This window comes from Rutidosis leptorrhynchoides, chromosome 1 (genome assembly GCF_046630445.1).
Source record: "Rutidosis leptorrhynchoides isolate AG116_Rl617_1_P2 chromosome 1, CSIRO_AGI_Rlap_v1, whole genome shotgun sequence".
In the NCBI taxonomy this organism is placed as follows: Eukaryota; Viridiplantae; Streptophyta; class Magnoliopsida; order Asterales; family Asteraceae; genus Rutidosis; species Rutidosis leptorrhynchoides.
The window spans coordinates 557761827-557789041 of record NC_092333.1 but is presented as its reverse complement, the minus strand read 5'-3'; the positions used below and the strand labels follow the sequence as shown (position 1 = coordinate 557789041).

The 27215-nt window shown below is 34.0% G+C and overlaps 2 protein-coding genes and 1 pseudogene across 2 annotated transcripts; all 3 read right to left on the bottom strand.

Annotated features, from left to right (window-relative positions):
- Positions 1-9333: 9333 nt before the first annotated feature.
- On the bottom strand, positions 9334-10816 carry LOC139843903 (plasmodesmata-located protein 6-like; annotated as a pseudogene).
- A 1124-nt stretch (positions 10817-11940) lies between these two features.
- LOC139843896 (uncharacterized) lies at positions 11941-14753 on the bottom strand. Its single transcript, XM_071834083.1, has 8 exons — positions 14601-14753; positions 14038-14127; positions 13489-13928; positions 13169-13337; positions 12877-13050; positions 12683-12783; positions 12111-12179; positions 11941-12004 (listed from the first exon to the last, which is right to left on the bottom strand). Exons 1-8 carry the CDS (start codon positions 14751-14753, stop codon positions 11941-11943), a joined length of 1260 nt encoding a protein of 419 aa, XP_071690184.1.
- A 2036-nt stretch (positions 14754-16789) lies between these two features.
- Positions 16790-21492, bottom strand: LOC139843888 (probable inactive histone-lysine N-methyltransferase SUVR2). The gene is made up of 9 exons (XM_071834070.1): positions 21307-21492; positions 20064-20266; positions 19927-19962; positions 19794-19826; positions 17967-19687; positions 17794-17860; positions 17634-17684; positions 17203-17302; positions 16790-16905 (listed from the first exon to the last, which is right to left on the bottom strand). Exons 2-9 carry the CDS (start codon positions 20244-20246, stop codon positions 16880-16882), a joined length of 2217 nt encoding a protein of 738 aa, XP_071690171.1. The 5' UTR covers positions 20247-20266; positions 21307-21492; the 3' UTR covers positions 16790-16879.
- Positions 21493-27215: the final 5723 nt, after the last annotated feature.

Sequence of the window (27215 nt, the reverse complement as noted above, 5' to 3'; positions counted from 1 at the left end):
GAGGCAGTTTCATCGAATGTTACATTAATGGATTCTTCAAAACAACCCCTTCTTTTGTTGTAGACCCTATATGCCTTTGACATGTTGGAATATCCAAGGAATATACCTTCATCAGCTTTAGCATCGAATTTGCCCAGCTGATCCCTATTATTTAGAATGTAACAGGGAGTGCCAAATACATGAAGAAATGAAATTGAGGGTCTTCTTCCTTTGAGAACTTCATAAGCAGTTTTCTGATGTCTTTTCACAATAAGAGATCTATTCTGGGTAAAACAGGCAGTATTCACAGCTTCTGCCCAGTAGGAATTCTTCAACCCAGACTCAGCCAACATAGATCTTGCTGCTTCAATGAGAGTTCTGTTTCTTCTTTCTGCAACACCATTTTGCTGAGGTGTTCTCACAGCAGAGAAATTTTGGGAAATACCTTTGTCAGCACAAAATTCTTCTAATGTAGCATTTCTGAATTCTGTACCATGATCACTTCTTAGTTGCTTCACCAGTTGCCCATTCAAAAGCTCCATTCTTTTGATAAAATTGATGATTTCTTCAGCAGCTTCACTCTTTTGCCTCAAAAAGAACACCCAAGTGTATCTCGAGTATTCATCAACAATAACCAGTGTATACTTCTTCCCACTACAGCTGGCCACATTCACTGGACCAAATAGATCCATATGAAGTAAGTGAAATGGTTTCTCAATAGATGAGATTTGCTTTGATTTGAACGAGGCATGGTGATGTTTCCCCTTTTCACAACCAGGACACAATCTGTCCTTCACATAAGACATTGTGGGTAGCCCAGACACCAAACTTCTACTGGATAATTTGTGAATGTCTTTGAAGTTGAGATGTGAGAGTCTCTTGTGCCATAACCACTTCAGGTTGTCTGCTGCCTTTGAATAGAAACAAGTATCAGTTGTTGTGACTGCTGTGTTCATGTCAATTTGATACATGTTTTCATGACGTTTTGCAGTCAGCAGTGGCTTCCCTGTCTTATCAAAAATAGTACCAATTTTCTTTCTGAATTGGACTATCTTATTCTTGCTTGTCAGTTGGCTTATGCTGAGTAAGTTATGTTTAAGCCCAACTACATATGCAACATTTGAGAACGTGACATTCCCATTTGTCAAAGTACCAAAACCCTTTGTGTAACCCAACGAATTATCTCCATACGAAACAACTGGACCATCCTTTTCCTGATAGTCCATCAGCAGGGACTTACTTCCGGTCATATGTCTCGAACAACCACTATCGAGATACCAGATTTGCTTGTTTTGAATGCCCTTATACATCATTTCAGTTTTCCATTGAGGAGAATCTCTGTTTTGATCAGCTTCCCTCATATCAGCCAAAAACGTACTACCACCATCATCCTCATCAGACTCCTCGACCTCTTTGGCCATCAAACACAGCTTTTTACCAGTAGCGTAACCAGCACCATCATCATCAGTATCACTATCAGAAGATGAAGACATGCTGGCTTCATCCCAGTCATGATGTTCAGCAACTAGAACCTTTTCTGGCTGTTTACCCTTCTTGTCAGTCTTTGCACTTTCCTTCATCTGAGCTTTCATAGCTTTGTACTTGTTTTTGTACTTATCAGCTTTTGAGAAAGAGTTAGCATGTGACGTGGAAGGTTTCTTGGACATGCATTCAGCAGCAAAATGTCCAACCTTCCCACAATTAAAGCACTCAGATTTAGGACCCTTGACTAACTTGATGTTGTACCTAGCACTTGGCTTTTTGCTCCCTTTGTATGACTTGCTGGTTCTACTACGATTGAACCTTTTGAACTGCCTAGCCAGCAGAGCCATACCTTCAGCAAACCCTTCTACATCACTTTCATCAGTACTGCTTTCTTCAGACCCAGTACCACTCTCCTCAACACTATCAGCTGACTCTTGTTCTGCCAGTAACTTTTGAACCAGTAAAGCTTTTTGAGCTTTCTTCCATTTAGCAGCAGCAATAAGAGCAGTATCATCATTTTTAGACGATTTTGAAATGGTGGGGGCAGACCTAAAGTTTTCTTTCATGTTAAGTTCAAACTTGGCTTCTGCCTTCTCATGATTCCAAAGGGAACTGTAGAGAGAAGACAGGTTAAAATTCTTTAGGGTCTGTGTGGTTCTTAATGGGTCAGTAACAGGTCTCCATTTACATGGCAGTGAATCAATGAATTTGTTCACTTGTTCAAATTCAGTGTAGGTCACATTTAAAGTGATCAGGTCTGCTATCAAAGAGTTAAACCTAATGAAGGTTTGCTTAAGAGTTTCATTCTTATAGGCAAAGAACATTTCATATTCTCTTTTAAGAGCAATCATCCTGTTCTGCCTAACTTCTCCCATACCCTCATAGGTGACATCTAGGTAGTCAAGCATAAGCTTAGCATTTTCTTTTCCCTTGATCAGTTTGAACAGTGGGTTAGGCAAAGTTATGGCTAACAGCGTTCTGATTTTAGGATCAAGACCAACTCGACGTTTATCCTCATCATCCCATCTAGAGGGAGTGAGAATAACCTCTCTGCCAGGGATGGCAGGAGTGTCAGCTGTTGCTGGTGCACTACCAACTGTCTCAGTGGGAACAAAAGGGCTATCTTTGGCAATTCCAGGCATGAGTGGGTCCACAGACTCAAGATGGAGCATGAACCTTGCCTTCCAGGTTTCATACTCATCTTCATCAAATTTAGGTGGTCTGTGAGACGAGCCATTCTCAAGGTAAGCTGAGTTTGAATACGAAGGCATAAGAGAATTCAGATCCAAGATATTAATTATCAAGACTGAAGCTCTGATACCAGTTGTTGGTCCCTTAATAACAACAGGAGTATTGTAGAGGGGGGGTGAATACAATTCTTTTCTTAATAAACTAGTCAGTTAAGCACGTTAAGTATTCTGTAGTAAATAAGATAGAGTCATAGGTAATTTTCAACGGTTATTCTTTATTGATTGAATCAGAAAGAATCACAACTATCCTTGGCGGAAATGATAGTTGGTTGATACAGATTACCTAGATTATAGCTAAGAGATAAACTAAAGCTATTACACGGTTTGGACTCTAACAGATAAACCCACACCACTAGTTTTTACAATAGTGGATACAACAATATATATAGTAGTTCTATTAACTGTGTAATTGATCTTTTGTCCACTGGTACATAGGATGTCTGTACTTGAGGGGACAATTGTGTAAGGAGGCGTGCTCCCCTTCTTTCCTCTTTAGTAGCTATTTGCAGGAACACCCCAATTCGGTTTGGCACCACTATTTGATTAAACAAATAGAATGTTGTGTTCCCTAGGTGTTGACAACGGATAACTTATGTCTGCACATAAGTTAAACTTCTGCATTCCCATGCGGTCTTGTAAGGTCACTTGTCAGCCGCCGACGCGTGTCCTTCTCTGTTCAACTTTGTCTTCGACTTAGGTTGAATAGTGCATTTGATGTAGACCACTCAGGGAAACTTACCATGCTTGTAATGGAGCATGGCTGTCTTGTGTTGTATGCTGATATCCAGACTTACTGGTCCTTCATATGCTGAGTCACTTGATATTCTTGATTTGCTGGGTGCACATCCTGTGCTGATTCGAAGAATACATTTCTACCTTGTGCTGATAGACTAGGCAGCATACTAAACACTCGACACAGCTATATTAGCTGACTATACATAAACAAACTTGTGCTGGCTGCACATAACACTTTAGTGCAAATAAATATTGTTTTGTCATAATTAAATCCTTAATTATTTTGGGGACTCAACATAGAAGGGGTAGACAAATTTGAGAGTGCATTATTAGCAAGATAAAAAATACCTGAAACAATTTCCCAAAAATAAACAGTCATACATATGTTATTTAAATTATGACAGATTCTTGAAGAAATATGAGATCATAGTATACCGAAGATGCTTTTGATAAAAAAAAAATATATGCATCTAAAGCTTCTACTGAAAATTAATGTGCAAGGTACAACATATAACTATATGGTCAAATTCATTTGAGCCTTCGGAGTCACACACATATACACCGAGACGTCAAATAAAATATATATATGATGTATATATATTACTCAATTAACAAAATAGTAAATCAAAATTAATTCATATGAATAGTTAAACGAAATTAATTAATTTACTATTCACATAAAAGACGCATATGATAAAAAACGCATATTATAAAAGCGCATGTGATGAAAAGCGCATGTGATGAAAAGCGCAACGCATATGATAAGCGCATATGATAAAAAGCGAATATGATGAAAAGCGCAGCGCATATGATGAAAAGCGCATATGATTAAAAGCGCATATGGTGAAAAAAAAAACATAGCGCATATGATTAAAAACGCATATGGTAAAAAGGATATATGATGAAAAAACACATATGGTGATTAATGGAAAGCACATATGGTGATTAATGGAAAGCACATATGGTGATTAATGAAAAGTATATTGAGAAAAGTAATCACAAATGTTAAAGAATTCAAGGTGAGATATGTGGATAGATTTATCCACCATGTGGACCATTTAGACATTTCATGGTTCTAATAGACGCATCTAACAGATGGTCTCATATTTGTTTATTATCAAATCGAAATGTGACATTAGGAAAGTTTCTTGCTCAAATTATTTAATTAAGAGCAATTTTCCGATTACACCACTAAAAGGGTGAGACTTGATAATGCTGGTGAGTTAACATCTCAAGCATTTAATGATTATTATATATCTATAGGGATTGTTGTTGAACATCCAGTGACTCTTGTGCATAAAAAGTAAAAATAAAAATTGGTTTAGCTGAATCAATGATTAAACGCTTTCAACTATTAGCTAGACAATTGATAATGAGTACAAAACTCCCAATATTTATATGGAGTCATGCAAATTCACATGCTACGACATTAATTCGCATTAGATCAAGTGCAAGTCATAAATATTCTCCTCTACAACTTGATCTTGGCCAAGAGCCAAATATTTCACACCATTAAGACATTTGATTGTGCAGTGTATGTTCTAGTTGCACAACCACAACGCACTAAAATGAGTCCTCAAAGGAGGATGGGAATATATGTTGGATATAAAACATATTTAATTATAAGATATATTGAACCCATGACGGGTGATGTTTTTACAGCGCGTTTTGCTGATTGTCATTGTTCCCTAGATTAGGGGGAGAAATGAAAAATAAAGAAAAAGATGTTTCATGGTGTAAATATAAATTAATGTATCTTGATCATTGCACAAAAGAATGCGAAAAGAAAGTTAAAAAAAAATAATGCATATGCAAGAACTTGCAAATAAATTACCTGATGCATTTACAGATACAAAAAGGAGTGACTAAATCATATATACCAGCAGTAATGCTTCAGCTAGAATTTAAATTCCAAAAGCTAGAAATAATGTCACTCATGAGTCGTTGACACGCCAGAAACGTGGTAGACCAATTGGTTCCAAAGATAAAAATTCTCGAAAAAGAAAATCAGCTGATAATGAGATAAAAGAAAGTGTTCAAGAAGAACCAAATTTCAATACTCCTTCTGCAGAGGATATTGATAAATGTAAATACATAAATTGCGATAAATTATGCAATATTATGGAACCGAAATGAAATGAAAAATCTTGATGAGATATTTTCATATAATATTACAATGACATCATGAATAAAGATGATGATCTAGAATCAAAATCTGTCATTTAATATCAAAATAGACATGATTGAGCTCAATGGAAAGGAGAAATACGAGCTGAATTAGAATCGCTCAATAAAAGAAAAGTTTTCGGATTAATCGTTATCACTTTTAAAGATGTGAAACGTATGGGATACAAATGAATTTTTATCCGAAAAAGAAATGTGCAAATGAAGTTACAAGACAAAACTAGACTTGTAACTCAAAATTTCCCACAAAGACCGAAAATGAATTATGAGAAAAACTTATCCTCCTGTAATGGATACAATTACTTATTAGATACTTAATCAACCTAGTAGTTACTTAAATGCATTTTATGGATGTTGTAACTACTTATCTGTATAGATCACTTGATAGTGATATACATGAATATACCTGAAGGGTTTAAGGTATCATAAGCATCTAATGCAAAATCTAAGGGAATGTATTCTATTAAATCACAAAGATTTTTATATGGGTCTATACAATTGGGACGTATGTGATATAACTGATTAAGTGATTACTTGATAAGAAAAGTGTATACATATAAACTTATTTGCACATTTGTTTTTATTATGAAAAACAATGATCGGATATATATCGTAGTTATTTATGTCAATGTTCTTAACATCATATGAACAAATAAAGAGATCTATGAAATCATTCAACTTCTAAAGAATTATTTTAAAATGAAAGATCTTGAAAAAACCAAGTATTACCTTGGATTGCAAATTAAGCATATGCCTAATGGTTAACTTGTACATCAAACAACTTATACCAAAAGATTTTAAAACATTTTTTTTTAAAACAAACTCATTGTTGTTAGATCACTCAATATTGACACTGATCTATTTCATCCCTGCGAAGATCATGAAAATCTTAACAGATCGGAAGTTCCATATTTTAGTGCAATTGAGGTTCTTATGTATCTTATAAATTATACAAGACCTGACATTTCTCTTGCAGTTAATTTGTTGGCAAGATTCAGCTCAACTTCTATAAAAAGACATTGAAATGGGATCAAGCAAATATTTTGATACCCTTGAGGAACTGCTGATTTAAAATTATTTTATTCTAACGCTTAAAAACAAGATTTGGTTAATTATGTATATGCAGGTCATTCATTAAATCCTCATAAAGATAAATCTCAAACTCAGTATGTATTCCTAAATGGAAGTACCACAAAATCATGGCGTTCTTAAAATAAACACTTGTTGCAACATCATCAAATCATGACGAAGTGATTGCATTATATGAAACTACTCGAAAATGTGTTTGGTTGAGATTAATGACACAAATCATTATTGATTCTTGTGGACTAGAACGCTATAAAAGACTAACAACTATCTTCACCAACAACTATATATGAAGATAATGCAGCTTGCATCATACAAATGAAAGAAGAGTATCAAAAGTGACTGAACAAAATATAAATACTGACGAGGCGCCAAAGCCATAGACGGTCTTAACGGTCATAAGTTTGATGGAAAAGAATGGTATGTTGATAAGGCTCAGAAAAGACTAAAAGGGAATAGGAATTGAAATAAGGGTTTAAGCAAACCATGAAGGAGACTGTAGACAAATCAGAGGGGCTAAACTTGTACATAAAAGATTTAGATGATAAAGTTTCAGATAAAAACCTCAGATTCTTCTCATATAAGACAACCAGATTAAAATGAGATACGTTCAATCAACAACTCTGCTGATCTTTATACCAAAGCACTGTCAATCGCCTTTTTCAGAACACACGTTCACAATATTGGCATGAAGCAAGTTCAAAATATGTGACGACTCAGCGATATCTACTTGAGGGGGAGTCAACTCTATACTGCACTCTTTTTCCCTTGACTAAAGTTTTTATCCCACTGGGTTTTTCTTTAAGCAAGGTTTTTAATGAGACAGTACTAGTTGCACTCTAATAAAATTGATCATCCAAGGGGGAGTGTTATAATATGAGTACAAAAAGTCATATGGATGATAAATTTTAGTCAACTTTGTATAGCTTGCATAGTAATATTTTACACTATAAATAGACATGTATGGTAGCCATTTTAGGTGTACCATTTCTCTTGAAATATCAATATCAATATTTCTTCTCTCTTTCTTCTCTCTTTTTTTCTCTCTTTGTTCTTATAACCACTAAAGGTAGTTATAAGCCTACTGAATTATAACAAAAATATATATATCACGGAGACATTTGAGCTGTTATGTTACTCAAAACAATCGCTTTATTTTAGAATTGAATTTATTTTTATTTGGTTTACATATGGATTATGTACAAGCTTGACATAAATATATACTAAGAAATCAACGAAGGGTAAACTAGTCATTTAAATCATTCAGATAATTAAATTATTCAGTAAAAAAAATAAACATTAATTTGTTATTTTCAGATTACTACGTATAGTGATCTATATCCATACAACCAGGGCTGGTCCCGAGGATTTTAGTGCCCCGAGCGAGATGGGAAAAAAATGCCATTAGACCATAACGAATTCGGGTTTTTTTCGGTTTTGAACCGGCTTTACGGTTCGTTTTCTTTACTTTTTTTCAGATTCGAGTCTTGATTTTTTCCCCCCTGAATTCGGCATATGGCAACATAATTATGCTTATATAAAAAGGTGTTTACAAAATGATATTTTAATAAAAGCTAATAAAGTTGTTATTTATTGTAGATGGACTAGTCATACTTTTCAAGTTCCAACTATAGTTCATTTGCATCTGACATCCCACATCGATGAACAAACAAGAATATTTATTCTATAAAATTCAAGGCCACTGGTTACAATTCAACAAGTCAAAAAGCTTAGCTTACTTTCGTTGGGCCTGATTTCACTTTGAATTTGAATGTATATGTATATATTCCGCCTGTATACTCACTTGTAGGAGGTTGCTATTTGTAGCTCCTAAGGGCTAATCCTTAAGACTCAAATTTATGTAATGACCATAACTAAGTTATTTAGTTATGAAAAGTTATACTAATACTAAAGTACAATTTATGTATATGTAAACTTTTAAAAAATAGCCCACAAAATATATTTAATTTTTTTTCTTGTATATAGTGAACAAGAAACCTACGGTTTAGCTTGCTTGTATATGTAGTAGTTTGCTTTTAGTCTTCTTTGATTGTGGTTGTTTGGCGTCGTTTTCGATTGTTAATTTTAGTTTCGCTCGGTGGTTTTGATAGTTTGTATGTTTAGGGGTTGCATTTTTTTATGAACTCATTTGATTATAAAAGTTCATTCGTTTCTTCGAAGAAAAAAATAACAAGTAACCTGGGAAAGTGAAAGTATGTTGTTTGGCTTCATGTGCAAAAAGTAGCTCATTTTTCATGTTGACTTCTTGAGCAATCAATTTTTTGCATCAAGTTAACATCAAAAGGAGTCACATACCTTCGTACTTTTATACAGAGCATAATGATCGTCAACATCAATATCAAGTATCGAATCAACTCCTCAATCGAAGTATCTAACATTGAAACTTCAACCCATTTACACATCGAAATACAAATATATCCACAACATGATAAACTGGCAAACTACGCTTATGTGATCAAGGACCACCTGAGTCGAAATTCTTCCTTTAATCCTTCAATTAGCTAAACTCCAAACATCCAGGCAATGTATACTCATAAGAATCAAAATTTGAGAACTAGACAAATAGGTACCATAAAGATCCAATATTTGATATTCAGTCGGAACCCACGTAATTACCAGCCAATGCACGTTCAGCTCTTGTAGAAGCTCGACAGGCTGCATCTGCTTTTTCACTCGCGGCTTGTGCTTTTTCACAGGCTGCGTTCGCTTTTTCACTGGCTACATGTGCTGTGATGCTGGCTGCTTCTGCTGTTTTATTGGCTTTCGCTGCTACTGATTTAACTACATCATATGTCATCCGTCCCACAAAATTATAAACATAACCAGCTTGTATCAGGCATAAATATATAACAATAACAAATCATGTATAGTATAAGTATCATACCTGGTTCTACTTTAGCTTCAGCAACTCTAGAAGATACTATTGCACTTATAAATGCTATTATAAGTGCACTTACAGAATTGCCAATTACTGTTATTATGATGGGTATAAAAACTTCTTCACGAGTACGATTATCCGAACTATTTTCGTTCTTACCTGCATTCATGGAAACATTCTATCTCATATATGATTTTTAATTGAAATCTAGTACTGCTGTGTTCCAAAATAACTATCTCATTTGACTTTTAACAGGTTTTCTTTGACAACTTTGACTTTAATTCTTTTGTTTGTTTTATATAATATCTGATGAAATTTATATAAATGGACTATGTTTCAAATTTGTTTTAATTGATATAATTTTCATCAAAATATTGGAGTATATAACACAAGCAAAAAATATATAAAGTCAAAGTTAAAAAAAAACTTCAAAAGTCAAACCAGGGCAGTAGATTTGGGACAGCATGAGTAATAACTAATGACAGACACTTACTATCACCAATATAGCGGATATAGCATTTTCCTAAGTACATATATCCCCAACTCGACTTGTCGCATTCAGATCCAACCGTCCACTTGTCACTGAAAGACAATCTTGACAATCGCCTACACTCAAATCTTGTATGCATTGCGCCACACCATGTATGCTCCCAAAATCACTCTTACGAAAGTATTGTCCATCTTCAACTATTAAATTTGTTTAAGTAGTATATATACTATTCAATACATCTACATTAGAAGCAATCGATGGCCCACATTTCTTCAACATCTCAGTCTTGTCATCAACCCCGAAAAATGACACATTGTTGTATTTCACAAAACATCCTTCTAACTGTATGGTTCCGCCTATTGACACTGGACAAATTGACTTGAGTTGACTTACATATGTGGCAACACAATCTTTGCATTGCTAGTTAAGGTCCCCTTGACATTGGAAGAGACCATAAACGACGTTGGATTGTTCGTTTCCGGGTAGGGAGACTTCAAATGTGTTGAAGTTGGAGATGGCGGCTGAGTTGACTATGGATGCAAATAGAGAGTTGACATTCAACTCGTAGGGTGTCGATAAGTCGAAATTTTGTTGAGAGCATTGGAAATATATATTGGAGGTTGTACCAGAAACTGACAATACTAACAACATTTGAGTAAATATAAAGGTAGAAACCTTTTGTTGTAGTAGCATCTTTAGATCAACCATATCTGATTTCATAACTTTGTTCTAGACTTTAGTTAGTTGGGTGACATGTGAGTTATAAATATACTCATACAGTTAGTTGTACACTTATTATCATATCAAAATCAAAAATTGTTGGTGGGGCTATCAGATGAGATAGATGAAAATATAGATCCAACTGTTTGTGTTACTCTGCTTTGAATTTAAAGATTGAGGCCATGTGGACAAGGAAAAAAGTTCACAAATATATCATAAATTTTGGAAATTAAATTCACATACAAATGCTAAGGAGATATAATAAAATAAGAGAAGGAGTGGTGACATCAGGCACGAATCATCGCTTTTTTGCATCTCGGTGACAAACTTGTTATGTTCCGACAAATGATCTGTCACCATGGCTTAAATTCTGAGTTGAGTTTCTAAGGTCTCGAAGTATTTCGTTCAGATCCAATTCGCCAAAGGGGACCGCATGTATACATATGTCGTCCTGTTGAGATGGGGGCGTTATAAGCTTTTCAAGATTATTGTATGTTGTAAAAGCACAATACTTATTGATTAATTGCTACATATCCAATAGTTCAATCACTGATATTAGTGAAAGAAGATATGGGATCAAACAAGGTACTGCAAGTCTGCAGGCCCAAGCCATAATTTAATGATAGAGTATAATAAATAGTACTGTACGTTATTATAACTACATTACAGATACTAATTGGTCCCACATATATAAATGAATGAAAATCAATGCTAGTCCCCTACCATGAGCTGATTATGGGTTTAATTTCAACTTGTTGATTCGTTCATGATTGAATTGGTCTAGTTCTTGTGTTTACCAGTACCAAATTTAAAATCTTTTTTAATTATCAGCAGCATCTATATGAACAAAATACAAGGATCTTTTAAATTAAATGTAATGTTTCTAATTTGAAAACACAAAATGTTTCATAATATAGAAAATAAGAGCTTACCGATCAACTTGACTGAATGTTTGATACATGAAAGATGTAAAGACACCAAATCCTCTCAGCAACCTCACCTACAAAAAGATTCAAACTTTATCGATTCACATCTATTGATTTGCTTGAGGGTATTTAAGACATTTTAAAAATAGTCTAGTCAAACATTACAAATTCACTACCAATGAATGATTACATTAGGATCAAGAACTCACATTCTGTGTGTTCCTTGTTATTGTCAATACAATTGCAGCAACTATTAAGTTTATTAAGACAAATCAAAAACAGATCAACTACTTAATAAAAATATATAAAACAAATCATATATGAACAAGAAAGAGGCTGAAGAAAAACAAAGATACCAAATCTTCGAAGTTTTCCCTTTGAATTGACTAAACAATTCACTTGCATACGCTTCAAAAAATCGAGACCTGCAAGTAGATATCAACCAAATCCCTTGGTTTTAACACACAAGAAAATAAGAGTAGAATTTAGCAGTGCACAAAAATCTACTCTTTTTGGCAAAACCTACTAGAAGTGGAAATTGATGTGAAAGAATGCCAAAAGCCCAAAAGAAGATTATGATTATCATGACACGAAAAGGTAGCAAACGGGCGGGTTTGGTCATGCTCATATGTCACTATTGTTTCTAATATGACTATAAATATATATAAAAAGCAATTAGAATTTGAATTATATAATTCAGAAATTTTTGAAGTTTAAATATTACTTTGGGCGACTTTTGACCCGTTTGATCTGCTAGTCGCTAGAGCAATTATCTTTTAATGTTATTTTCTTCTTTTCATCAAGTTTTACCTATTTGAGATAAAACATAACTTGAATCCACCCATTCCATCAGTAAAAAGATCAAATTTGCCACATCTATAAATTAGTGTACAACGAGTTGTAAGAACAAAAAGAATAAATAGTTTACCAAGGAGGAAGTGAGACTGCTGTAAGTATAGGCGAGAGTTCCCACAACACATGAAATTGATCACTTAACATTACTTCAAGATACTCTGCGATTTCTTGTTCCTTTTGAAAAATATCACAAAAGAATATGTTCATATTATACAAAAGAATTAAGCAATCGAAGTATCAACTTAAATTATGCAGCACAAAAACTACCTTCAAGTTCTTTGTTTCCTGCATAAAATTAAGATTTTGAAATCTTTCAAGAATCATATTGTGCACTCCTTCATATAGTGTTGAGATACTGAGAGGGTATTCATGAGAATTCAACATGAAATGTCGAATAACACGATTCCATCGGCTTGAAATACATCCTACCAGTAAGAGCTCCTGTGACAATGCAAATCGAATCATAACATTTTGTTTTTTTTTTTTGTTTTTTTTGCTGAAAATCGCTAAATATGATGGTTCACTATAAAAGTAATAAAGAAGATATCAGATGGCTCACAATTGTCTCACATAAGTTGGCATTGGCTTCTGTTGACATATTTAGGCGTTCAAAAACCTGCAGCCACTGAGCTTTTGGGGCAGAAAAAATCATGTTCGACCCTGAAACCAATCTAATAGTCCGCTTATCAAGTAGATAATTAAGGGCTCTTGTTCGCCAATTACTCCACCTGATTACAATAATCAATTAGTTTTTCATTATCAATAAAAGAAAAGTATGAAAACTAATGAAATCTATAAGACAAGACATTAAATTGCATCAAATGATAACAGATGCAACATTCTAATAAATAAATACCATAACAATAAAGCATCACTTACACAGATGTCCTTATCAGATTTTGTGGTTCTTGAAGTGTGTCATCAAGAAACTCGTTTGAGTTTCCTTGTGTCGTGATTTTAGCAACAATATCCACATTTGTCTCTATCGAAGAAACATGTGAAACTGCAAGTTGCCTTTTTTTAATCCCCTCAATAGCAAATGTTGTCAAATCGTTTTTACTCTTCTGATTTTGAATTTCACCAGGACATTGAATAGGCGAAAAGTCCATTAAATCGTCTTTATTTTGTAGTGTCAACTTGTCAAGATATACATCCAAGTAGTTGGTTTCCGTCCTCTGAAGTTCATCGATATCCATTTCAATTGTTGCTTGTAAAACAGCTTTTAAATGTGTATCCCTCATAGGTAAAGTGCTAATAAAATGTTCTAGTATAAAAACTCTCGCTTTACTAAGCGTAGCAGATGATATATGTGTAAGGCCCTGCTATACATTGTGGGTACTAAATAGTCAAGTAATTTTACATTTATCTCAAGCGAGTAACGCATAACAATAATAACAAAGTTTAAAGTATGTGAAATAAAGTTGTCACCTTTGGAAAATGGGGATCGGATTTCAGTTCAGATAATGCTGCATCAAGTTCATCCATATACTCCTGATTGCCATCTGTGTTCTTGAACACCTAAAAAAAGATTATCGTTAGCATATTTTTACCAACATTTTAATTTTAATAATCGGATAGTTCTTGCACAGTCAGAATCAGAATCAAATATTTACAAAATACAAAAATTAAAAATTAAAAAATCAAAAAAAAATTAAAAAAAATCTTGATGTTAGGTCATTTGACATTGATCTAATATATCAGTTTTCTTAGGTCAACTAACTACTGAAACACAAAATTCAACTTTTTACAGACGCACAAACAGGTTATAATAAACTTAAACACACACACACACACACTCCTTAATTGACTTGATTTGTCTTCAAATGACTTTAAAAAGCAGCAGGGGATAAAAAGTAACCATGAACCCTAAAGCAATCAAGAACGAAATTATGCATATTTATATTTATAAAAATCAAAGTAATTAAATTTATAGAACTAATATCAATCAATTTCGATGATAGAAAAGGGGGTGCAAAGTGTGGATTAGTTACATTTTCGAAGAAAAGTCCCCATTGGAAAGCTTTTTTAATGTTGAGTGGATCCCAGTGAGCAAAATGACCAGAGGATTGATACCCAGAAGCTAAAATCATGATATCAACAAACCCTTTTATCAATTTCATCACCTCTTGTACTGAAATCGACATCTTCTTCTTCGTCTGATTTTCCCTCCCGTTTTAGTTTTTACATTCCACATTCCGACCCGACCCGACCCGACCCTTTCACCAACGCTTGTACTATAAAATAAGTTTGTTGAGGTGGAAATGGATGAAAATACACTTTTTTGTTTTTTATTTTATTTTATAAGGCTTCAAACAAAATACATTTTTTTTAAAAAAATTGCCTTTTTACACCATTCGGTAGACGGGATTTCTGTCTACCACCTTTATCTGTCGTCTACTACCATTTTTACAAAGTAGTAGACAGTAACAACAAGTTAGTAGACAGTGAGAACAAAGCAGTAGACAGCCAATTACAAGGTAGCTGACCGTCTACTGCCTTGTTGTTACTGTCTACTACCTTGTTGTACGTGTCGACTGATATGTATTATTGGTGTCGACACTTACAACAAGGTAGTAGACAATAACAACAAGGCAGTAGACGGTCAGCTACCTTGTAATTGGCTGTCTACTGTTTTGTTCTCACTGTCTACTACCTTGTTGTTACTGTCTACTACTTTGTAAAAATAGTAGTAGACGACAGATAAAGGTGGTAGACAGAAATTCCGTCTACCGAATGGTGTAAAAAGACAATTTTTTTAAGGAAGTGTATTTTGTTTGAAGCCTTAAAAAAAAAGTGTAGTTTGAACAATTTCCCTTGTTGAGGGCCTGATTAATTAAACTTGGGCTTAAGTAAACTAGTTGGGCCAACTTTGTTGTGGTTCATTTTCTCCGGTTCTCCTTTATAGATCCAAAAAAGGTTTTTTTTTTTTTTTTTTTTTTTTTTTTTTTTTTTTTTTTTAGTTTTTCATTCCTTTATTTCCAAAGTTCTATTTGACACATCACAAATTCACAAGCTCTTGGCTTTTTTTTTTTTTTTTCTTTTGCTAAAAACTATAACTTTATAAAAACACGAGACCTTCGTCAAAAAAATGAAGGCTCGCTGATAGGTTACTTGGATGGCGTTTTGAACCAACCTTACATATGTATATATGGTAAATGAGTAATTTGATATTGAACACATTTTTAGTATCACTTACACATGTCATTGGAAGATTTTGTGGTTCTTGAGGCACGTCATCAAGAAACTCGTTTGAGTTTCCTTGTCGTGATCTTGGAAAGAGCATCAAAACTTGTCTCTATCAAAGAAAAACATGAAACCACAACTTTCCTTTTCGTAATTCCCTCAATAGCAAGTGCTGTCAAAATCGAGTGTCCTATCGTTTTTAGCCTTCAGATGTTTAGCCTCATTTTAACAGCATCAACCAATGTAGATATATACATCCAGGTAGTTGGTTTCTGTCTTCTGAAGTTCATCAATACCAATTTTAACAATTGCTCTTAAAACAGGTTTTAAATGTGCATTGGTACTTCGAAATAGATATTGGAGTTTGCGCCGGAAACCGATAACACTAACAGCATTTGAGTAAAAGTACAAGGGTTGAAACCTTCTACTGTAACATCTTTAGATCAACCATGTTTGATTTCGTACTTGTTAGTTGTGTGACATGTGAGTTATAAAGATAACCCATACCCTGTTAGTGAACCGTTTGGTTTGGTTAGTATAGTTGACTAGGGCTCGATTATTGGATTCTTTTGTTTCGGTTGTACTGTTTGATATTTGGATCCGTTTAATTCTCGCGTTCGCAACCTTCATCCACGCAGTCGCGAGGTTCCAGCTTCTAATTTGTTTCATTGTCTTCTTCACACTTAACAAATACATTCATCATTAAAACCTCAAACCATATTGTGTTACCAAAAGAAATGCCTCCATTGATTGCTTATCTGTATTAACGAAACGGAATATGCTTAACAATCACTTGTAAACTGTTAATTGCAACAAAAGACATGGTGACAGCATCCAAAAGTTCCATTGTACATACAATGCTAATCGTCAAGGTTTTGATTTGGTAGACATAATTAGTTAAACTAAAGACATAAATAAATATTATAATATTGGAAGCAAAGACAAGAGTTTGCAAAAGATATTTAGAACTACGCCATCACGGGTGCATATATACAAGAGGCATTATTATAACTTCAAAACAATCTGCTACAACCAAGTGAAATCATGGTGGACATAAGCGTTTTCAGCAGACCAGCAGACCTCAGTTTTAACTTGACCTTCTTTTACTAGATCCTGTAACAAAATATAAACCATCAGGTGAAGTAATAGCTTAACGATTTACTAATAAGAAAGGATTAGGATGTTCCATGTCACAATTTGTCAATTACATTTATAGCCCGAAATGGCGACATATTTATCATATTGTCACTAAAAATCTGGCCAGAACGAGCTCTACATGAAGAGATAGCTTACACAATTTATACCCGCATTTAACCCGTTATCCAACCCAAGATCAGCCCATATTGCCACCTATAAGCTCGAGTAACATATTTGCAGGGAAAAGGAAAAGAATACAAAGATCGCACTTACTAGTGGAACGTTGTTTTATGTTTCGGCAGAATTGGCTACCACATTTGCACTGAAACGCCCTAACAGGAAGAGTATCATCATCAAAATCAATACCATAATCCTGCAAGAATGTCAAATAGGTTCCATTAAGAATGATAAATGCTGTACATACAGAAGCAATCATAATATATCACCATTTACAACCAAAGGGTCCTAAAATTTACAAAGTCAATATCGATGATTTTACTTGTGGATGGGTTGATTCGGGTTATATTTCTTCTTTAATGGGCCAAACAGTTTAAGAGAAAACAATAGCTTTATGAATAATTAGTCAAACTGGTCAAATGTCATCCAAAATGCAGTTTTAATGCAAAACAATCCCTAAGTAACTTTATTAACTTTGTGTAATTATTTTTAAGACTATGTATTTATAAAAATGACAACGAGCTCACCCGAGTTAACTCTTCAAGGGCTTTCACTTCTCTTGTAGTGAACAAGGCAACCTGTTAATCAGGACCAGATATTAGATCTACTGATAAAGATAAAAGACCAGCTAACAAGAGCATTAATTACTATTATGTTTATTTAGACAAGCATGCATAAATTACATACACGATAGTAATGACGATCAGAATTCTCCACTTCCACTGATATCTCAATTAAATTTGCATCAAAACACCTACCAAAAACAATGATTTCAGGCCATTTAAGCCTCACAAAACAATAATAATCATATCAAACAGTTTAATAACTGCAATTATATAAGTATCAGCATGATACCAGACCTATGATTGATGAATCTAGCTACATTTCCATAATAGGTGGCATCCAAGCACAAAGCTTTTTCGTCTTTTATATCATTTTCATCACCCCACTCAGCATCAAGCAATACGGGATACGCGTATTCATTTTTCTTGGGAGATTGCGAAACTCGATTATAGAGTTCATAACAAGTCAACAGTTCTCCAACATACTCACAAACAAACGAACCTTTTGGAAGATCTTCAAGACTGCGTAGGCCCCACCCTGTTCCCCCAGACGTCATAAAAACCTGCAACTTACGTTTAATCCCACACTGCACAACTCGATTACCACACTTTTTGTTGCAGCCACATTTTAACCAACATTCTTTAATGAAACTTCTAGCTGAATGGCCTTTACATGGTTCTAAATCGCCCTCGGTTTTACATCTTTCTAATGGGCATTCTTTGCAATACGACAAACTATGCTTTTCCGGGTCACGGTTCATTTTTATACACTCGTCTAAAACGTCCTCCTTAACAAGACCCTCGGTTGTGTAAGCAAATTCACCATCACTTTGTACAACACAGAGACAAGGTGTGGATGATGTTAGACAATCACCGGAACAATTGGGACAACAATTGTCACTCGCAATACACGCTAGTGAAAAGTTAACATAAGCATTTTGGAAAACTGCGTTGCGAGTTATGTAATGGAAAGATGGAAGACGCTTTTTGTTAACTTCATTTACAACTGAAATTATCACACTTTCTTGTCCTTTAGCTATATCATGCACATCATCAATAGACCTTGTGACATCATCATAATCTAAATGACTGTTATTCTCAGTACCATTCTGCTCTACCTGTTTCTCAGAATCAGGTTTGACTGAACCGTTGACTTTGGATGGTGCATCACTTGGTGGTACAGCATGTTTAGATACCGGTGCTTCATTGGTGGATTCACATTGAAGATCCACAAGGCACTCACACATATCTTTCATAAATTTCTTCAGGGAAAAGTTAGGGTTGAGAACTTTGTATGATTTCATAGTTTTATCTTCGATTATTTTCAAAATGGTATCTACATTTGTGACAGAAAATTTAGGTTTTCCATGAGGAGAGGTACAGCTTACAGATATCTTTATGTCTCCATCAGATGAAGAAGCGATATCTAATTTATGATCGGTTGGTTCATCTAGAACATTCCTAGGGTCATCATCAGTTTGTTCATCAGGAACATTTTCAGGGTCATCATCAGTTTGTTCATCTAGAATATTTTTAGGGTCATGATCAGTTTGTTCATCTGGAATGTTTGTAGGGTCATGACCACTAGTTTCATTTGTTTGTGCTTGAACATAGTTGTTTACACCCATTGTCTCAGTGGGTTCGTTCACCAAAATATAATTAACCTCTGAACAAGGTGGTTCGTCTTCTGTAAGTGGCTCGTCTTTTGGTTTGATTAATGGCTTTGGTAAAATAGGTTGTTTCCCCTTGTTTTTGCTTCGTGTAAGGGGAGAATTGGGTTGTGAATCGGGTCTTAAAACAGGTTCGGTTACTACTGTTTTCACTGGTGAATGAAGCTTGGGTTGGGATTCAGGAGGTTCTTCAACCTCTAATTTTGGCTTTTTCAGTAAACTTCCACTTATACTAGTGCTTGGGTTAATACACGACGTTGAACTTTGACTTTCTTGATTTCTTGATCGTTTTAAAGGTCTTTCAGGCTCCTCTTGAATTTGTGTTTCCTCTTCAATAGCTTTCAGTATCTGGTGCAATAAAAAGTAGCACCCGAAAGGAAAAAAAAAAAAAAAAAAAAAAAAAAAAAATTGAGGATCAAGCAAAGAAATAAAGCAAATAGCAGATAAGTCTTACTTCAGCTTGTTCAAGTTTTTTTCTTGTTTCTTCCTGATGGTGGTCAATCATGAAAAAGAGAAAACTATCATTAGATAAAAAATTAACAATGATGCAAAATCAGAGCAAGTATAAGTGATAGAAAAAAACGTACTTCAGCATTATCCATTTTTTTCTTCTGCTCTGCTGCCTGAAAATTAAATACAATTTAGGAGCTTTAATACATAACAGATAATGACATATAAAAGATCAGTGAAGAATGAAATACAAATAAGGTATAGAAAAGCATACCTGTTCCTCTTCATAATCAAAAATAGCATCAGCAAGAACTCTATAATTTTCTTGTTCAATAAGCTCCCAGTTCCTGTCATAAAGTTTAACGAGTTTTTTTAAGACTGGTTTTGTTGTTTCTTCACGGATTCCGATGGCTCTCATAGCACGAAAGGCCTTGGCAACTTGTGGATTCGGAGCCATCACTACTTCTGCGCGTTTTCCTACAATATCAACCCGTTACAAAATAAAACCAAAACAAAGATTTAGACATTGTGTAATTGTTTTGTTATAAACACAAAATTGTTGTAACATAATTATGCTTTTTAGTGGTAACAATGTCATGCTACTGATTATAACTACGCATCTCAACTTCACAACTTGCTACTAGTATTTGATGATTTACAACTACAATGCATCAGTTAAGACTGGTAAACCGATACCATGCTACCATGTAAACCTCTAGTAACTTGGTCAATTCAGACTAGAACATTTAAAGATGACATCGTGTTAAGGCAGCATGCAATAAGTCTTCTAGTTGAAGAGAAACCATACATACATATAACATAATTATAAATACAAAAAAGGATCATGTGATGACACTTTCAAAATCAGGAACAATGAGAACACTTGAATTTGTACATCCAACTTCATATACGCTTTTATACAATATACTCCTAGATGTGTTTGATAGCATGTGAAGCATTAAAGTCAACAAAAGCTAAGTTTTTTTTATTTCTATCTACTATTTTTCAACTTATATGAATGTGAATCCATGGCATGCAGCTATAATAATGTTAAATTTGTGAAATTTTAGTTTATATAAATCAAGCTTAAGTAAAGCAGAACAAGTTAATGATACAGATTTACTGTATACTGATTAAATATTTGCAATTTCGCAACATATTTTTCCTACAGTTACTGCCTGCAATTTACAACCTAAGGACAAGAAACTAACTATCAATTTCAACAATGTGTTTAATAAATCAAAAATTATTTAGACTACAGCTATAACTTACCCTAACACAGCTTACACTCCATCTGTAAATACAATTGTTATGAAAATGTAAATGTCAGATGGTAAAAACAAGTGCATGTGAACAATGTGCGATTTATCAAAACCAGAAACCCTAAAAAAGTAAATTAGAAACAAAATCACGTTAGGAAACAATTTGTTATGCATAAAAAGGGAATTTTAACTACGATCAAAGAACAAAGCAAGAAGAAAAAGATGTAAGAAATGGAGAAGAATGTAGTTGCTTACCAACAATAATTTTAAACGATCTCAATTCAGAGCACCTGTCAATTTGTGAGTAAGAGTGATGAACAGATTTGGGGGAAAATGCGTTTGTGTATGGATTGTGACCTGCGAGTGTTCTTGAGGGGTTTACTGTTTTTAGAGCAAAGTCGCGTGTGTATCACGCGAGTTGTGGTGGGTTACTACCAACGCTTGTTTTTTTGTCCTTGCAACGTTTTCAAAAGAAATGATAAAGTAATTATAGAAATTGTTGGGTATCATACTTCGTGAATTCGATTTTGGATTTATTGAGTTTAGTTTGTTTAATTATAAAAATTTTTAAATACAAAATCGAAAAGCTAAGATATGATAAAGTGATGATTAGAAAATTTATACGAGTTTATTTTTTTTATTTGTATAAATTCGCTCACGATATTGTTAAGGTGAATAAAACTATAGCTACAAAATTAACGATTACTAAATTATACATGACTTTTGTGCAACTTTATAGTAACAATCTGATTGTCGTTAGAAAAAAAAAAATCATGTTTTAATTTAAATTAGTGTAATTTTCTTGTAACAATAACATCTAGTTAATCCATCCCTATTTTATTATAATATTATTTTTTTTACATTGTCTCAAATTAATCAATCATTTTCATTCTCATAAATGTATTATATAAAAGTACAAAATACTTGTGTAATAGTATACTATACGTATGTAAAACAAAAAGAATGTATTAAGAGTAAAATTACAATCTTAATAAAACCAGAGTATGATAATTATTTTATTCTTAACTCGTATTTTTTGTTTATAGATAACAAAATTATCTAATATATTAATTATGATGAGATAAACACTCTTCACAATGTCCAAACTGTAACTACCCGAACTTCAGAAATATTATGGCCTTTTTCCCTTTATTTACTTTTTATTATTCTGTTTTTAACGTCCAATTAACTAAACGCTAATTGACCAAAACCATCGATTGTTATCTGTTAACTCACCGATACCATTCTGCAGCGAAGCGCAGATTTATTTTTCTAGTTAGGACTAATGGATTTTTTTTAATAGATATTTGTATGTTTAAATAAAAAAGTAAATGGTCAAAGCGAAGGTCAATAAAGTAGAAGTAGATGCATAGATAGATGTCTTTAATACAATAAACTTATAGTAAAATTATTTCTTACCAATAAAAAAACTAAGAAAGTATACTACAGTAGTAGTATTAGTCAATATACTCCCATCTCTCTCCGTACAATGAATTCAAAATACCAACTGTCATCTTCAACCAAAAACCGAACTTCAACACCCATATGATGCGTGATTATGACTTTTTTTTTGGACGACAAACTTGCATCAGTGTATACTTTAAAAACGCAATTTAGAACAAACTTTCTTCACCCAACAGATCTGAACATGAAACCCTCAATTTGTAACAGTAACAGCCCCAAAATAGAGTATAAAACTCTGAAATAAGAACACAAAGGATAAAGAATCTAAACCCTTAATTGATAAAGATACCACCACAATTAGAGATCTAGAAACACTCCAAACCTTCAATTAGAGCTGATAAAGACTCCACCACAACTATAATATCAGATATGAAGATTTAGATTTCACCACAATGTTTGATAAAGTAACACCACAAACACTGATAAAGAAATCACTCTTAGCTACCGGAATCAAAGATTTGTAAAGACACAGAGATTTTGTAAATAGATAAGCTCTATCAAACTTTCATTCATTCATCAACTGAGTTTTACAATTACAAGAGCTCTCTATTTTAGGAGAAGCATAACAGCTACATTCTAGATAGGACAAAAACATAAAAAGGAAATGGAGACAAAAAGGACAAACAATTACAAATTAGCCAATAAGAATAAAGGACACAATCTGCATTAAGTCTGCCATTTGGTAGTGCTCCTCCCTTGATAAAAAGCATCCAATGATAGATAAGAATCTTCCTTGGACAACTAACATTCTTCTAGAACAGCCACGCACGTGTTAAGCACATGACCTGATCGGTTTATTGAAAAGCATAAGTAAACTTTGAATCGTATCAGCAAGTTGGCCCCTTAGAAAGAAAACAGTGTCGCGTGCTGGTTGTACTAGAGTTCATCTTGCTGGTTGTACTGAAGTTCGTCATGCTGGTTGAACTAGCTTTATCGGTTGAGTAAAACTTTGCTGGTTGAACTAAGAACATTCGCTGGTTGAACTAAAGTGCATTTGCTGGTCCGGGTAGCTGGTTCTTCTTCGTTGCTGGCTTGCCTTCAACTATCAAAAACTTTATTCATGAAAACATAACTACTTCAGTTTAATGACTGAAGTAGGGTAACCCCTGAGCCTCTTGAACCAGCTCCAAAAAACTTAGGTGATACGAAAGAGATGGCAACACAACCATTGCTTGACTTGACTCGGGAGTAACATCTTTTGAGCTTGTGCTGGTTGTGTTGCTGGTTACATTGCCCAGCTCACCCGCATCACCATCAATCCACCCCCACCATTGACTCAATCATTCGCTGAAGCGTTGGTGGGAAGTCCGGTGACACATTTCGATGATTCTGCTAAACCTAAGGTAGATCAATTTGGGCAAAAACAGAGTCGTGAAGAACATAAGCAACATCTCTTGATTTCCACGGTCTATGTTGGTAATATATCGAGAAATACTACTCCTATGGTGATTAGCAACGCTTTTAGGAGATTTGGGTGGATTCAAAACATTGCTTGGAGGAGTGGCCGTAATTATGCTTTTATCAAATACGCCAATGTTGAGCAAGCTTCTAAGGCTATTCAATATATGAATGGCAGATTTCTTTTGGGGAACAAGATACATGTGGGCCTGGCTAAATTTGATAAGGGACCGGCGTGGAAGAATGAGAGTAAGAGCAATGGGAATCCTCCTCAAAATAACTTTGGTGCAAGTAAAAAAGGTCCCTATGCTTCATATGGTGATAAGCCGATTAAACTTCAGCTGAATGAAGATGTGTGTGAAGGTTTGGACAGAACTGTGATTATCACTGATAAGGTGGAATTTTCGACGAACAAGCTAGCTGTATGGCTAATTAGTCGAGAGGTCTTTATTGATAAATGCTCATTGTGGGGTAAATATGGTTGCTTAGTTAGGTGTGCTGATATGGCTATCTTCCACAATATATGTCATGGGGTAGACAGGTTAGTAACAATGGTGATTTCTTGAGCATCTGTCCACTAAAGGAGAAACGGGGAAAACATTTCAGAGCCACATGGATCGAAGTTAGGGAAATACCACCGGAGTATAGATAAATGGAGAGTGTCATGGCGTCGGTTAAGAAGTTAGGAGACATATTGTTTTATTCGAAATCCTCATACAATCTAATACAAGCAGATTCGTTAATGGTATTCATGGAAGTACATGAATCAAAACACATTGATTGTGTGGTATCGGCTGAACTAAATAATCATGAAATTATTAAACTATGGGTACATGAAGTCGATTTAGATTTTGATCCCTTAAAGCGTGTTGAAGGGGATGGTAATGAAGACTTTATTCAAGGGGTTAATAATTCTATTAGGAATGGGGCTAATGTAAAGGAAGATGGGAATGGGGTTAAGTCACCAAAACACAGTCTGGTACCGGAGAAAATGGAAAGATCATCTGAGCAGGCCTTTAAAATTACAAATCTGGGTATTCCTGAAAAACAAACGGATAACTTCTTTGATCCAGTGTATAATAGAGGTACCCCTATTTCAAATTTGAATTTACGAGTGTATGAGAAATATAAGGGAAGTGTGTTAAAGAAAAAGGCTGCATCTGTACCAGCAAAGAATACGGAGCAGAGCTGTTTTTTGGAGAAAATTTCAAAGGTAACTAAAGTCAACCTAGAAAGTACTTTTACGGCTTCCAAATGTAATGAGGTTCCTGTCACACAACCAATTCTTGTACGGTTCCCCACAAATACACTGTTTAAGCAAGCAACCCATTAATGTGGGTAATGGGCCTACAAGTGAAAAGCCCAATACTTGTACACAATCACAAAAAGAATCTGCTTCTGATATTGAACGTACAGACATTGCTACTTTCATTCATTCAGCAAGGTTTTCACACAAGAAGTTAGATGATCATCGATGCCCAACTGTCGATTGTAGATCGTCGTGTGTGTTGGCAAAGAAGAAGGCAAAAAAAAAAAACTAAAGGTATAACTCAAGAACTTCCTGTGTTGTCGTCTCATCGAAGCCCTGTTAAGGGTCATAAGAAGAAGAATGGTACTGTTAGATCTTTGTCTGAAGATATTGAAGGTGGTGAGGTTGAATTTTCGGATGTTGTCGTCTCATCGAAGCCCTGTTAAGGGTCATAAGAAGAAGAATGGTACTGTTAGATCTTTGTCTGAAGAATGGTACTGTTAGATCTTTGTCGTCTCATTGAAGCCCTGTTAAGGGTCATAAGAAGAAGAATGGTACTGTTAGATCTTTGTCTTAAGTAAAGCAGAACAAGTTAATGATTATAGATTTATAGTATACTGATTAAATATTTGCAATTTCGCAACATATTTTTCCTACAGTTACTGCCTGCAATTTACAACCTAAGGAGAAGAAACTAAGTATCAATTTCAACAATGTGCTTAATAAATTAAACATTCTAAAAAAAAAAAAAAAATTAGACTGTAGTCTATAGCTATAGCTTACCCTAACATAGCTTAAACTCCATCTGTAAATACAAATGTTATGAAATGTAAATGTCAGATGGTAAAAACAAGTGCATGTGAACAATGTGCGATTTACCAAAACCAGTAACCCTAAAAAAGTAAATTAGAAACAAAATCACGTTAGGAAACAATTTGTTATGCGTAAAAAGGGAATTTTAACTACGATCAAGGAAGAAAACAAGAAGAAAAAGATGTACGAAATGGAGAAGAATGTAGTTGCTTACCAACAATAATTTTAAACGATCTCAATTTAGAGCACCTGTCAATTTGTGCGAAAGAGTGACGAACAGATTTGGGGGAAAATGCGTTTGTGTATGGATTGTGACCTGCGAGTGTTCTTGAGGGGTTTACTGTTTAGAGCAAAGTCGCGTGTGTATCACACGAGTTGTGGTGGGTTACTACTTACTACAACCGCTTGTTTTTTGTCCTTGCAACGTTTCAAGAGAAATGATAAAGTAATTATAGAAATTGTTGGGTATCAAATATCATACTTCGTGAATTCGATTTTCGATTTATTGAGTTTAGTTTGTTTAATTATACAAAAAAAAAAAAAAAATTTTAAGACAAAATCGAAAAGCTATTTTATGATAAAGTGATTAGAAAATTTTTACGAGTTTATTTTTGTATTTGTAAAAATTAATCAATCATCCTTATAAATATATTATATAAAGTAATAAAGTATGGAGTACATATTTATACACTGATAGTGTATGTATGTAAAACAAAAAAATGTAATAAGAATAAAACGACAATCTTAATAAAGGCAGAGTATGATAATGATCTTATTCTTAGCTCGTATTTTTTGTATATAAATAACAAAATTTTCTATATATAGTATACTAATTTATGATGAGATGAGCACCGTTTACAATGTCAAAATTGTAATTACCCCAACTTCGAGGGAATTTTGGCCTTTTTTTTCTTCTTTTTTTACAACCTTTTTTCACTTCCTTTTTATTCTGTTTTTTTAACGTCTGATAAATTGAATGCTAACTGACTAAAGTCATCGAGTGTTAATTAACCGATACCACCATGCAGCGAAGTGCAAGTTTGTTTATCTCGATAAATGAAATTTTTTTTGTTAAGATATTTGTATGTTTAAATAAAGAAATAAATGGTCAAGCTAAGGTCAATAAAGTTGAAGTAGGTGCATAGATGTCTTTAAGAATGATACAGAGTAATATCTTTAGCATTTAATTTAATGTAATTTTTTTTTTTGAAAAGCAACTATAATTTATATTATGAACAAT

What these genes read in the sequence shown, in the direction of transcription:
- LOC139843896 (XM_071834083.1), bottom strand. Translation starts at nt 14,753, where the DNA reads ATGTCGATTTCAGTACAAGAGGTGATGAAATTGATAAAAGGGTTTGTT. An exon ending in CCGATCCCCATTTTCCAAAG is followed by an intron (nt 13,929 to 14,037) that starts GTGACAACTTTA and finishes AATGTATAGCAG; the next exon opens with GGCCTTACACATATATCATC. An exon ending in CCAACTTATGTGAGACAATT is followed by an intron (nt 13,051 to 13,168) that starts GTGAGCCATCTG and finishes GCATTGTCACAG; the next exon opens with GAGCTCTTACTGGTAGGATG.
- LOC139843888 (XM_071834070.1), bottom strand. Translation starts at nt 20,246, where the DNA reads ATGGCTCCGAATCCACAAGTTGCCAAGGCCTTTCGTGCTATGAGAGCC. An exon ending in AAAAAATGGATAATGCTGAA is followed by an intron (nt 19,827 to 19,926) that starts GTACGTTTTTTT and finishes GACCACCATCAG; the next exon opens with GAAGAAACAAGAAAAAAACT. An exon ending in CATAAAACAACGTTCCACTA is followed by an intron (nt 16,906 to 17,202) that starts GTAAGTGCGATC and finishes ATTTTGTTACAG; the next exon opens with GATCTAGTAAAAGAAGGTCA.